General features: G+C 55.5%; 2 protein-coding genes across 7 annotated transcripts; one reads left to right on the top strand and one right to left on the bottom strand.

Moving 5' to 3' along the window:
• Position 1: 1 nt before the first annotated feature.
• INTS11 (integrator complex subunit 11) lies at positions 2-10732 on the top strand. Of its 2 annotated transcripts, XM_081488213.1 has the most exons (17): positions 2-160; positions 1026-1123; positions 1547-1620; positions 1909-2137; positions 7049-7147; positions 7232-7266; positions 7536-7674; positions 8113-8177; positions 8338-8527; positions 8686-8769; positions 9168-9257; positions 9363-9525; positions 9619-9726; positions 9830-9891; positions 9961-10103; positions 10188-10317; positions 10407-10732. In XM_081488213.1, the coding sequence occupies exons 1-17, from the start codon at positions 133-135 to the stop codon at positions 10467-10469; spliced, it is 1800 nt and encodes a 599-aa protein (XP_081344339.1). In that variant the 5' UTR covers positions 2-132; the 3' UTR covers positions 10470-10732. The 2 variants fall into 2 exon arrangements, with proteins under 2 accessions (XP_081344339.1, XP_081344340.1); XM_081488214.1 differs by lacking the exons at positions 1547-1620; positions 1909-2137.
• PUSL1 (pseudouridine synthase like 1) lies at positions 10639-13527 on the bottom strand. 5 transcript variants are annotated; one of them, XM_081488218.1, is made up of 8 exons: positions 13354-13527; positions 13032-13089; positions 12750-12937; positions 12458-12607; positions 12211-12381; positions 11538-11592; positions 11294-11456; positions 10639-10978 (listed from the first exon to the last, which is right to left on the bottom strand). In XM_081488218.1, the coding sequence occupies exons 1-8, from the start codon at positions 13416-13418 to the stop codon at positions 10974-10976; spliced, it is 855 nt and encodes a 284-aa protein (XP_081344344.1). In that variant the 5' UTR covers positions 13419-13527; the 3' UTR covers positions 10639-10973. The 5 variants fall into 5 exon arrangements, with proteins under 5 accessions (XP_081344344.1, XP_081344343.1, XP_081344342.1 ...); XM_081488217.1 differs by having other exon boundaries at positions 10639-10955; XM_081488216.1 differs by having other exon boundaries at positions 11294-11592.
• Between the last annotated feature and the right edge of the window lie 32 nt (positions 13528-13559).

Here is a 13559-nt window from a genome sequence, read left to right as displayed (position 1 = left end):
TGGCGCCGTTGGGATTGCACCTGCGCAGTGCGTAGCCGCGAATCAGGCGCGCGTGGCCGGGACCGGGTCGCGGGCGCCCGGGTCTCGTGGGACCTTGGTGGTCTCGCCAGCTCGCTTGGCTTGCCCGGCAGGATGCCCGAGATCAGGGTCACGCCCCTGGGTGAGTGCTGGGCGGCGCGAGGAGCGCCCGAGGATAGCTGGTGGGGGGCTCGGAGGTCTGGAGACCCCGGGACGTGTCTTCCTCGCCGCGCGGCCCCCCGCCCGGCGCCAGTGCTTAGTGCACCTTCCTCCTGCCTCTGCGTTCGCGCACTGGCTGCCTTCCACCTCTTCCATACGTCTTGAGCCCCGCTTCCCTGCAGCCTTCGTTTACTGTGGGCCGTTCACTCCACGTCAGTCAGCCCTAGTTTTGCTTGACCGGCGCAGCGTTAAAAACAAAAACCAACGTCGCTGCCCCCCGCCACCCAGCTTGCCTTTTGTGAAAGATAGAAGTGCATAGTTTAAAGGCTCAAACAGTACAGCAGTACGAAGGAGGTACAGCAGGTCACTCAGAATCGGAACAGCCGGGGTCTCTGTGCACAGGTGCCGGGGGCTTTTCCGGAACCGCCCCCCTGCCAGGGCCATGTATCCGCAGCATCTTCTAGTAGGGTTGTCCCCCGCAGCTCCACATGCTCTCTTCTGTGGTACACTCTCAGAATAGCCCACCCAGCCTCCAGCTGCAGTGGCCTGCCCCTGGCCGACAAGGGCACAGCACGCATCCCACCCCACCATAGATGTCCTCACGCCTCACCTAGCTGTTGGCTCCGGTTCCCCTCTGGCCGCTTCAGCCCCATGCTCCCCTCGTACCTGGTTCCTCACCAGGGGCCTCTGCAGGGTCCTCCTTCCAGCCTCTTTTCCCGTATGGCACCTTTCTCACCACTCACTCTTGAACAGTCCTGTCTTTTTACTGCTTCTTTTACCCCAAATCCTTGCCAGGCAGTGGGAGAGAGGGGGCCATGGCCGTGCCTCTGACTGGTCCTTCCATGCAGGGGCTGGCCAGGATGTGGGCCGAAGCTGCATTTTGGTGTCCATTGCGGGCAAGAACGTCATGCTGGACTGCGGGATGCACATGGGCTTCAGCGACGATGTGAGTCTTCGGGGGTGGGTGGCTTGGCATCCAGCCTGCTCCTCAGTGTTGTCACCAAGGGACATGGGCCTCAGAATCTTGGGCTCTGACTATAGAGGGGGAATGGGGCGGGGGGGCAGGTGGGCACTGGTAGGAGGGCAGCCTCCACCGTCACCTGACAGGTGGAACATATGCATGGGCCAGACTGTACTGGAGCCTGTACACAGACCCCCTGGCTGTGGGGTCTCAGCTCTCAGCAGCCTGACCTCTGCCCTACATACTCAGGTGTTCTGAGTAGTCGGTGGCCTCAGTGGGCCTGCGGGGTGTGGGTGTCAGGCTCAACTGCACCCTGACCCAGGGGCCGTCCCTACAGCCCTGGCTGCCCCACAGTCATCTGTGCCCTGGGTGGGCGGCATCCTGACACTTCCACTTCTCCCCCAACAGAGGCGCTTCCCTGACTTTTCCTACATCACCCGCAGCGGCCGACTGACCGACTTTCTGGACTGCGTGATCATCAGGTGGGCGCCCTCCCCACCCCCAGACCCAACCACCCACCCAAGTGGCACCCTGGTTTGTGTTCCCCTGAGCCCCTTCGTATTCCTTCCTGGAACGTGAAGCTGACCCCACAGTAACTGCCTGCTGGTGGCGTCGCTAGACACTTGGGCCTGAGTCCCTTTGCCCTCTCCCTCTCCCGTGTTCAGGGCCTTGTCTGACCCACAGTGGGCCCTCAGTGAGTGGAGGAATGGGGGTAGGGTTTTTGGGTGGGGGGTTGGGGGGCATCCAGCTGACTGGTGCTGTGCCTGCAGCCACTTCCACCTGGACCACTGCGGGGCACTCCCCTACTTCAGTGAGATGGTGGGCTACGATGGGCCCATCTACATGACCCAGCCTACCCAAGCCATCTGCCCCATCCTGCTGGAGGACTACCGCAAGATCGCCGTGGACAAGAAGGGCGAGGCCAACTTCTTCACATCCCAGATGATCAAGGACTGCATGAAGAAAGTGGTGGCCGTCCACCTCCACCAAACGGTGCAGGTCAGCCCCCCGCCCCCAACTCATCTGCTGCCATCCCAGGGACCCTTGGAGGCAGAAGGTGAGCGTGGGGCCCAGCTCAGATCCAGCACTGAGCAGGGCCCCTGCCACTCCCTGGCTCTGCCTGAGTGTGTGGAAGAGGCCAGAGAGGGCCACTGTGCCATCTGAGTACACAGGGGCAGGCCAGGTGGGACAGAGACCAGAGTGTGGACTCATTGCAGTGGACCGACTCAGGGTGGAGGTGCAAGACTTCAGGCAGGCGAGTGACATCAAATGTAAAATTTATCACAAGGATCATGGATTTGTCTGTTTCTTCTCAAGAGTCTAGGTTTTGCTTGTTATCACGAGTCTGACATTCGGGGTCATCTTATTTTTCAGGTTGAACCCTTTGTCGAGTTGAAGCATTCTGTGTATCCTCAATAATGCTTTATCTTCGAGTCTGCCTTTATGGTGAAAGCTCGCTGTTCCCCTCCCACACCTTGAATCCTTGCCCTTAGTACTTTTACCCTTTCTGCAGCATATTTTATTTTTGTTTTTTGGCTGCACTGTGGAGCATGTGGGATCTTAGTTTCTTGACCAAGGATCAAACCCGCTTCCCCTTGCAGTGGAAGTGCAGAGTCTTAACCACTGGACCACTAGGGAAGTCCCTTTGCATCATATTTTAAATGTGACTCTTTTCCATGTCTTGGGTTTAATGCAACCTGATGGCCTGTCCTGCAGGAGAGGTGTGCATGCCACGTGTAATAATTTGGGATTTAGGTATATCTTTTCCTGTTTACTTCGTTTGTCCATCCTGTTCTATGTTTTATTTCCTTTATTGCCTTTTTCTGGACTGAGTTTTTAAAACTCCATTTGTCCTCTTATTTTGTAAGTAATTATATGTTCTTTTGTAATTCTTTTTGTGGCAGAGATTACAAAACACATCCATGACAACTCAGCTCTAAGGTACTTGGAACTTTTGCCTCTTTCCTGGACAATGAAAGTGTCTCAGAGCATCTTAAATTCACTTACCCCTCCCCGACTCACCAGCTCTTGTTTCCACATAGCAGGATTTTAATTCCGTCAGCGTATGAGGCCCCAAGGCCCTCACCATTTGCCGGGTACCGTCTCCATTACCCTAGCTGTGTCCCTGCTCCTTCCCATGTTCTTCACTTCGTATTTGCAATGAAGAGCATCAGTGTGGATTTGCTGGTGACGAATGCTCTCAACTTTATTTGTCTGCAGATGGGTTTATTTTGCCTTTATTGTAAAAGACTTTCTCCCTTAGGTTCAGAATTCTAGGGCAGCAGGTACTACCAGGACTCATGTCTTCCATCTGTTATTTGTAGGAGAATCCTCTCAGGCGGCTTGTGGGATTATGTCCTTTCCTGCAGACTCTGGCAGGTGGCCATGCTGGCTTCACCTGTTCCCTTCCTGCTCATGTGTGAGGCCCTGGAGCTGCCCCCAGCTTCCTCCAGGCCGAATGGAGATCTTTCTTCTCCAGACCCTCCATTGTCCTCATGTCTATATTTCATGCTGGATAGCCTCTTCTATTTATTTTAGTTCATTAATTTTCTTCTTGGTTGTATATAATGTGCTGTTAAATTCATCTGTTGAGTTTTTTTTAAGGTTGAAATATAATTGACCTACAATATTATATGTTGCAGGTATGCAGTATAGTGACTCACAGTTTGTAAAGGCTATACTTCATGTATTAGTCAGTTCAGTTCAGTTGTTCAGTCATGTTCAACTCTTTGCAACCCAGTGGATTGCAGTACGCCAGGCTTCCCTGTCCATCGCCAACTCCCAGAGCTTGCTCAAAGTCATGTCCATTGAGTCGGTGATGCCATCCAACCATCTCATCCTCTGTCATCCCCTTCTCCTGCTGCCTTCAGTCTTTCCCAGCATCAGGGTCTTTTCCAATGAGGCAATTCTTCTCATCAGGTGGCCAAAGTATTGGAGTTTCAGCTTCAGCATCAGTCCTTCCAACGAATATTCAGGACTGATTTCCTTTAGGAAATCAGTGAAGGCTATACTTCATGTGTAGTTATTGTAAAATATTGGCTCTCTTCTCTGTCCTATATGACATATCCTTGTAGCTTATTTTATGTGTAAGAGCCTGTACCTCTTAATTCCCCATGCTTCTCACCTTTTCTCTCTTCCCTCTCCCCACTAGTAGTTTGTTCTTACTAGTTTGTTCTCTATGTCTGAGTCTGTTTCGTTTTTGTTACATTCACTAGTTGTATTTTTTATATTTCACGTTAAGTGATATAATACAGTATTTGTCTTTCCATCTGACTTATCTCACTTAGCATAATGTCTTCCAAGTCCATCCATGTTGCTATAAAGGGCAAAATTTTGTTTTTCAAATGAATAGTAGTCTTGTGTGTCTGTGTATACCACATCTTTATCCATTCATCTGTTGATGGGCATTTAGGTTGCTTCCATGTCCTGGCTATTGTAAATAGTGCTGCAGTAAATATTTGGGTGCATGTTATCTTTCCGAATTATTGTTTTCTCTGGATGTATGCCCAGGAGTAGGATTGCTGGATCGTATGGCAACTCTATTTTTGGGTTTTTGAGGAACCTCCATACCATTCTCCATAGTGGCTGCACTAATTTACATTCCCACCAACAGTGTAGGAGGGTTCCCTTTTCTCCACAACCTCTGTATCGTTTATTATTTGTAGACTCTTTTGTAAAGTGGTACCTTATTGTAGTCTTGATTTGCAGTTCTATATTAATTAGCAGTGATAAGTATTTTTTCATGAGCATGTTGGCCAGCTGTATGTCTTCTTTGGAGAAATGTCTGTTTAGATCTTCTGCCCATTTTTGGATTTTGTAGGTTTTTTTTTTTTTTTAATTTTTAAAATAATTTTTGTTTTTGGCTGCACTGGTCTTTGTTGCTGTGCATAGACTTTTCACTAGTTGTGGTGATCAGGGACTGCTCTCTAGTTGCAATGTGTTGGCTTCTCATTGCAGTGGCTTCTCTTGTTGCGAAGCACGGGCTCTAGGGCACAAGAGCTTGAGTAGTTGTGGCACATGGGCTCAGGAGTTGTAGTGCACCGGCTCAGTTGCCCTGCAGCGTGTGGAATTTTCTTGGACCAGGGATTGAACTCATGTCCCCTGTATTAGCATGTAGATTCTTAACCACTGGATAACTACGGAAGTCCGAGTTGTTTTTCTGATAATTGAGCTGTATGAGCTGTTTGTGTATTTTGGACATTAATATGTCGTCAGTTGCATCATAAGCAAATTTTTTTCCCCATTCTGTAGGTTGTCTTTTTGTTTTGTTTATGGTTTCCTTTGCTATGCAAAAGCTTTTGAGTTTAGGTCCCATTTGTTTACTTTGGTTATTTCCATTACTCTAGGAGACGGATCCAAAAAGATACTGCTGCTGTTTATGCCAGAGAGTGTCCTGTCTTATGTTTTCTTCTAAGGGTTTTAGGGTGTCTGCTCTTTAACATTTAGGCCTTTAATCTGTTTTGTTTATTTTTGTATGTGGTGTTAGAAGAGAATGTTTTAATTTCATTCTTTTACATGTATCTGTCTAGTGTTTACAGCACTATTGAAGAGACTCTCTTTTCTGCATTGTATGGTCTTGCCTGCTTTGTTGTAGATTAATTGACCTTAAGTGTGTGGGTTTATTTTTGGACTTTCTGTCCTGCTCCATTGATCTGTATTTCTGTCTTTGTGCCAATGCCAGATTGCTTTGATTTCTGTAGCTTTGTAGTAGTCTGAAGTCAGAGAGTGTGATTACTCCAGCTCTGTTTTTCTGCATTTTTCTCTCCATTTACCATGTAGTTTTGATGACTGTAGCTTTGCTGTATAGTCTAAAATTGGGGCGTGTGATTCCTTCAGCTATGTTCTTTGTCAAGATTGTTTTGGCTTTTTAGGGTCTTTTGTGTTTCCACACAAAGTTTAAACTTACTTGTTCTTGTTCTGTGAAAAATTTGTTCTTGTTCTGTGAAAAATGGCATGTTGATGTGCTGTGTGCTCAGCTGCTCAGTCAAATCCTACTCTGTGTGACCCTCTGGACTGCAGCCCACCAGGCTCCTGTGTCCATGGGATTCTCCAGGCAAGAATACTGGAGTGAGTTGCCATTTCCTCATCCCAGGGATCTTCCTAACCCAGGGATCAAACCTGCATCTCTTGCATCTCCTGCATTGGCAGGCAGATTTTTTACCACTGAGCCACCTGGAAAGCCCCAGTATTTTGATAGGGATTGCACTGACTATGTGGAAGAAGGCAATGGCAACCCACTCCAGTACTCTTGCCTGGAAAATCTCGTGGACGGAGGAGCCTGGTAGGCTGCAGGCTGCAGTCCATGGGGTCGCTAGGAGTCGGCGCGACTTCACTTTCACTTTCACTTTTCACTTTCATGCATTGGAGAAGGAAATGGCAACCCACTCCAGTGTTCTTGCCTGGAGAATCCCAGGGACGGGGGAGCCTGGTGGGCTGCTGTCTATGGGGTCGCAGAGTCGGACACGAGTGAAGTGACTTAGCAGCAGCAGCAGCAGCAGCAGCACTATGTAGATTGCCTTGGGTAGTATGGCTCTATTGAATTCTTAATTTGGATTATAGTTTCTGGTTTTAAGATTTCCATTGTATTTAATAGTTTCTAGTTTTTTGCTAACATTCTTAATTCTTTCTTTCTCTGAATGTGTTAAAAACAATCTTTTTAAAGCCTGTGCTTGAGTCTGCCCTGAGTCTGCTTCTGTAGACTGTTGTTTCTCCTATTTCCATCCTTATTGTTCCATTTCCTGTGTTTGGTTGCTTCTGACCAGAACTGGATGTTGCGTATGAAAAAAAAACAGGCATAGTGAAAGGCTCAAATGATGTCATCAACTCACGCCCACCGCTGCCTGAGACTCCACCTCCCTGCCCTCTGACCGGTGCAGCCCACAGACCTGAGGTCAGCCCTCTTCTCTGCAGGTGGACGATGAGCTGGAAATCAAGGCTTACTATGCGGGCCACGTGCTGGGGGCGGCCATGTTCCTGATTAAAGTGGGCTCAGAGTCTGTGGTGTACACGGTCAGTGGAAACTCGGGGCACAGGGAGGGCTGCCTGGTTGAGGAGAGGGAGGAGGCCCCTTCTCATCACCACATTCTTTGCCAGGGGGATTACAACATGACCCCAGACAGGCATTTGGGGTAAGTAGGCCTATGCATTTGTTTTATTCATGGAGGTCCCTACAAGGGTATAGTGACCCTCAAGGGGTGTGTCAGGTACCTGAGTGGTCTGTATCACTGTCCCCTGGGTGTCCTCCTATCTCCCTTCAAGCGTTGCTGTGACAGTCGATGGCCTGGGCCTGTGCAGAGAAGGCAGGCTGCCCACCGGAGGGTCCAGGAGGGCCATGGCCGTGTAAAGCCTAGCTACCATGGGGACTGTCTTCTTCTGGCCACGCCCACCTGTGTTCTAGAGCCGCCTGGATTGATAAGTGCCGCCCCAACCTACTCATCACAGAGTCCACCTACGCCACCACCATCCGTGACTCCAAGCGCTGCCGGGAGCGAGACTTCCTGAAGAAGGTCCATGAGACCGTGGAGCGCGGTGGGAAGGTAGCTGGCGAGGGCACAGGGGCCCCAGGTGGGACTTGCCACATGCCCCCCGGCCATGCTGCACAGGTCTTTTGGCTTTCCGGCATGTGGTCAGGGCAGGGATGTTGTGTGTTCTGGGCACAGAGGGAGGAAGGTTTGCTCAGCCCTGGGAAGACCCTTCAGCCAGGGCTCATTCACCCCTCATATCTCAGACCCCAATGAAGGGCTGGCCAGAGTGTCCGCTGACCATTGGTCAGTTTTGCTGGGACAGGAGCTACACACAATTGACACGGCCTCCAGCCCCCAGAGCTGCCAGCAGGGCTGGTCTTCTGAGAAGGCGGCCACAAGGAGTAACTTAACTCCCTGCCCGTGTGTGCAAGTTTGGGCTTGACACAGTTGGAGGGGGACAGCATGGCCAGGGGTTCCTGTCCAAGCTGGCCTCACAGCCCCACCCCACAGGTGCTGATCCCCGTGTTTGCGCTGGGCCGTGCTCAGGAGCTCTGCATCCTGCTGGAGACCTTCTGGTAGGTACAGCCCAGGATGGTTGCTTTAAGCCCTGTGCTGCTAGCCGTGGGTGGGGGAACGCCCTTCCTGGCACTGGACTTGACCCTGGCTGAGGACACATGGGGGCCGCTGGCCGGCCCTGCCCCACAGTCTCCCCACCATGCCCTGTCCTGGCTGCAGGGAGCGCATGGACCTGAAAGCCCCCATCTACTTCTCCACGGGCCTGACAGAGAAGGCCAATCACTACTACAAGCTCTTCATCCCCTGGACCAACCAGAAGATACGGAAGACCTTCGTGCAGAGGAACATGTTTGAGTTCAAGCACATCAAGGCCTTTGACCGGGCATTTGCCGACAGCCCAGGACCCATGGTGTGCCCCGGTGCAGCTGGGGGAGCAGGGAGTTCCACCAGGCTCGGGCTCGCTTGCAGGGTGTGGGGTGCCTCTGTGCTGGGAAGATGGGAGGGCAGAAGGCTCTGAGGGCAGGGGGAGCATCTGCTGCCCTGACTGTCCCCACACTTGCCCCAAAGGTCGTCTTTGCCACCCCAGGGATGCTGCATGCTGGCCAGTCACTGCAGATCTTCCGGAAGTGGGCAGGAAATGAGAAGAACATGGTGAGGGGTCTGGGCCCCAGGGCTGGCTCCTTGGGGGGCTGGCGAGGTTGGGGGCAGGGGCTGCCCTGGCTGGGGGCTTGCTGCCATTAGGAGCAGGAGGCTTGGGATCCTGGTGCCTGAGGTCTGACCCAGGCTGACTCACTGTGTCTTGGACCATCTGCACCAGGCAGGAAAGCCCCTGACTTCCTGAGTGCTGTCATGGGGGTCAGGCCTGGGTGGGCTTGTGCTGAGACCACTGAGCCTGCCTCTCCAGGGTCTGCAGTGGGCCCTGGAGGGGAGGGCCCTCCTCAAGGGTTCGAGTTCAGGTGGGCAGAAGGGTGGATGGGGAGAATGTCCCAGGAGGAAGCCCCGAAGCAAGAGGTGCAGGGGAGCCGCTCGTCTCTCCCTCCCTCCCATAGGTCATCATGCCTGGCTACTGCGTTCAGGGCACCGTGGGTCACAAGATCCTCAGTGGGCAGCGCAAGCTGGAGATGGAGGGGCGGCAGGTGGTGAGTCCTCACCTCTCTCTACCAGCCCTGTGGATCCCACTTGGGAGGGTGGAGGCCCTCAGAACCACCACCTGTGCTGACGGCCCACATGCTGCGACGTTGCAGCTGGAGGTCAAGATGCAGGTGGAGTACATGTCCTTCAGTGCCCACGCGGACGCCAAGGGCATCATGCAGCTGGTGGGCCAGGCAGAGCCAGAGAATGTGCTCCTGGTGCACGGCGAGGCCAAGAAGATGGAGTTTCTGAAGCAGAAGATTGAGCAGGAATTTCGTAGGCAGTCCAGGCGAGGGTAGGGGAGTGGGGAGGTCTGGTGCAGGCGGGGCCCTCTAGCCTGGACTGAGGCTGTCTCCATCTCCCGGCCAGGGGTCAACTGCTACATGCCGGCCAACGGCGAGACGGTGACGTTGCCCACGAGCCCCAGCATCCCTGTGGGCATCTCACTGGGGCTGCTGAAGCGGGAGATGGCGCAGGGTGAGTGGCACGGCTAGCTGGTGGGGGGAGGGGCGCGTGGGGTGGGGTGGCTGCTGGGCAGGTGGCCCCATTCACAGTGCCGACCAGTGCCCCGTCCCCACAGGGCTGCTCCCTGATGCCAAGAAGCCTCGGCTCTTGCACGGCACCCTGATCATGAAGGATAGCGTGAGTGCTGCAATCACCATGGGGCTAGGGGGCTGTCCCTGCTAGCTCTGACCCACTCTTGCCCTACAGAACTTCCGGCTCGTGTCCTCAGAGCAGGCCCTCAAGGAGTTGGGCCTGGCCGAGCACCAGCTGCGCTTCACCTGCCGTGTGCACCTGCACGACACGCGCAAGGAGCAGGAGACAGCCATGCGCGTGTACAGCCACCTGAAGAGGTAGGCGCCATGGCTGCCCTTCCGGACATGGATGCAGGGCACACGTGGGGGCGCCAGGCTGGGTCTCACTGGGACTCCCTACAGTGTCCTCAAGGACCACTGCGTGCAGCACCTTCCTGACGGCTCCGTGACCGTGGAGTCGATCTTAGTCCAGGCCGCTGCCCACTCTGAGGACCCAGGCACCAAGGTGCTACTGGTCTCCTGGACCTACCAGGTGAGGGCAGGACTGGTTGGGTCTCCCTATCACCCTGGGCAGGCGGGTCAGGGGGACAGACCTACAGCCCTTCTTGCCTGTGGCTACAGGACGAGGAGCTAGGAAGCTACCTCACATCTCTGCTCAAGAAGGGCCTGCCCCAGGCCAGCTGAAGCCCCGTGGACAGTAGAGGGACCTGGCTTCCGCTCCAGGACCATCTACCGTCTATGCCCCGTCTTCCCTGTGTCCTTGGATGTAGATCCCACTGCTCATCTGTGTAGAGAACATAGGGCCATGTACCTGCTTGAGTGGCTGCTTTTGGCCAAAGAAACGGATCTGGGAGGCTTTTCACCTTTTATTTCTACTCCTGTCCTCCCAGGAGATGGGTGGGGGCTCCTGGGGTGTTGATCTCCAATAAAAACCACCACAGGCCGTCTGGGCGTCTCCCTTTCTGATGCTTCTGCCTGTCTTCTGCACCACTCCTCTGTGGCAACTCACCTGGGCAGGCGCCCAGGGAGATGGGGACTTGTGGCAGGTACAGGCTTACTGTGGTCGCTGCACAGTGCAGGAAGGGTCAAGCAACGGAGCAGCAGAGGGTCACCTGTGACTTCTGTACTGGGTCTCTGAGGGCATGCAAGGAGGCTGCACGGAGGTGGGGCCTGTGGACAGACCCCAGGTCATCCTAGGGGCAAGAAAGTCTCTGCAGGGGCGGGGTGAGAGCCTTCCATGGAACTGCAGAGCCCCTGCCTTTGCCCCAGAGTTCAAGTCTCTCCACCCAGTGCTGCTGTCTGGATCCTCTCAGCTTCCCTCCCCCCAGGGCCAGATCAGGACGGGGCTTGGCTGAGGGGCTGTGGCACCTGCTCCAGGCTACCTGCCTTTGGGCTTTCTGGGGTACAGCACTGCCACCAAGCATCCTTCTCCTGGTGAAGGCTCAGCCTTGGGCAGGGTCACCCAGTCAGGGTACAAGCAGGGACCTCCTCAGGCCACTTCCTCTTACCAAGGCCTTCGTAGAGCACTGACTTCAGGAACAAGCCATGGGCAGGGGCCACACGGCTCTGGTGTTTCCCCAGGGGGTCCCGGCTCTCCAGAATGGCTTTCACCTGAGCAGGCATCAAAGCCCCCAGCCCCACGGCTACAAGTACAGCAGTCATTCTCCGCACCTGTGACCCAAAAGCAAACACTGCTGCAGCTGTTTGAGCCCCAGGCCCCACCCCCAGGGAAGACCCCAGGATGGAGCCCACCTGTTTGTACAGGAAGGACTGGCTCTCAAACTCCAGGCTCCAGAACTGCAACCGCCTGGGGACACAGATGCCTCACAGTGTGACCTATGGCTTCCCACCCTGGGGTCCAAACGCCCCCCAACCCCGCTTTACTGTAACTGAGCCCAGTGAAAGGGAGACTAAAGCCAGATGACTGGTGCTTGTGAGGTGACTGCAGAGCTGTCAGGGCCGAGGTCCTGGTGTGGGCTCAGGGGCAACTGGAAGGGGGCCCTGGGCTCTCCAGCAGGAGCTGGAGGCTGGGCCTAACTGGGAAGGCTCTGGAATCCAGTAGCTACCATCTGGCTGGATGGCTGGAGGCCCTGGGACAGTGGGGGGTGGGGGGCAGTAGAAACAACCATTGTCAGCCTAGACCAGAACCACTGGCCTGGTATTTCTCCCCCAGGGGAACCTTGTCCTTGACCACCAGGATTCGTCCACGAGTTGGTGAGCTCTGGGCAGGGCAGGCAGTGTGCTCTGCCTTCTGGACCGAGCCTCACGGGTGTTGGGCCCACACCATGGCTGACAGGCACCCTCTTCTCCCCAGAAACTGGATGGGTGGGTACCCAGGGAGCCCCAAGTGCAGCACTAGGGAAGTAGCTGGAGCTAAATCCAGCCTTTGCAGCCTCCAGACCAAAGTGTGGGCTGCTTTTCTCACCTGCTTTCCTCCGGGAGGACAAAGGGGCTGGCGGGGTCGGGGGACACAGAGGCCCGGCGCAAGGTGCGCACCGGGCTGGAGGCTGGGCTGCCGGCCGACTGGAAGGCACTGAAGTCGTGTGTCCCCAGGAGGTGCTGGGCGGCTTCCTGCATGGCAGCCACATCCAAGCAGCTGCAGGGAGCCAAATGAGTGGTCAGGAGTGAATGGCTGGCCAGGCGGGGTCAAGCCCCCTGCTCAAACCACTCACTCTGCATGAAGTGCCCAGCACCGGTTTCGTTCAAATACAGGCAGCCTGTCAGGCCTGGGGCAGCCGGTAGCTAGGCGGTACAGGTAGGTCCTGGATGTGGCTGCATGGCGGGCATGGAAGTGGCTGGGTACACGGAAGGCCTGTAGTACCCTGTGGGAGCGAGACCAGGAATGACCCCCTGCCGCAGCTATGTGACACCTTGGCATCTCCCCCATCACCCCCAAGGAGTTGCATCCTCACCTCCCGCCTCTGCCGTAGTGTACGATCCCAGGACCAGGAGAGCGGTGCTCACCTGATCGCAGGGTGCTTCAGGTGGGTGTTGAGGGCTTCCGTCAGGACCTCAGGAGAGAAGGGTGGCCGGTCTGAGCGGCGCTGGATGTCCAGGTGCGCCGCGTTGCTTAGGGCGTGGACCCCAGCATCCGTGCGGCTGGAAATGGTGAACTTTGCCGGCACCACCGAGTTCAGCCGCTCTGCAGCCTCCTAGAGGTGTGTAAGATACAGATGGGCCGGGGTCCCATCTGCCTCTCCCCGGGGTCGCCCTCCTCCCTCCCGGGCACGGGCCTACGGAGCTCACCTCCAGGTAGTTCTGGACTCCGACTGCGCGCTGGACGCCCCTGACAGCCGCGACCCCGCTGCGGCAGGGAAGGTGGAAGTTAGAGCGCGGAGGCTGCTTCGCCCGGGGCCCCGCCCGCCCCGCCCGCCCCGCCCTCTGGGGTCAAAGTCGGCCATTCCAGCCCTGGGCGGCTGAGGCCGGAGGTGAGGACCCTAAACTCAGCCTCCGCCATCCCCTAGGGCGCCAGTCCTGGGCTGCTTTCCAGCTCGAGCTTGGGTGCTCCCCGCGGAGCCGGGCTCCACGAGTGGGTAGCGGGCACGGGTAGGAGGCACAGAGGACGTACTTAAAGTCCGTTCCCAAGTACTGGAAGTACACGAGGTAGCGCGCCCGCACCGAGCCCGCGCCCATAGCCAGATTGGACGCGGTGGAGCCGCAGGAGCTGAGCGGGACAGGCGGAGAGCCAGGTGGATTGGACCGCACGTGGGGCTACGCGCGCGCGCGTACCCCGTCTGTCTACGCCTCCAGGCCGCTCCGGCGCTTGCGCCTGCG

This window comes from Giraffa tippelskirchi, chromosome 5 (genome assembly GCF_054371585.1).
Source record: "Giraffa tippelskirchi isolate mGirTip1 chromosome 5, T2T-mGirTip1v1.2.pri, whole genome shotgun sequence".
In the NCBI taxonomy this organism is placed as follows: Eukaryota; Metazoa; Chordata; class Mammalia; order Artiodactyla; family Giraffidae; genus Giraffa; species Giraffa tippelskirchi.
This window is presented reverse-complemented; position numbering and strand designations above follow the sequence as displayed.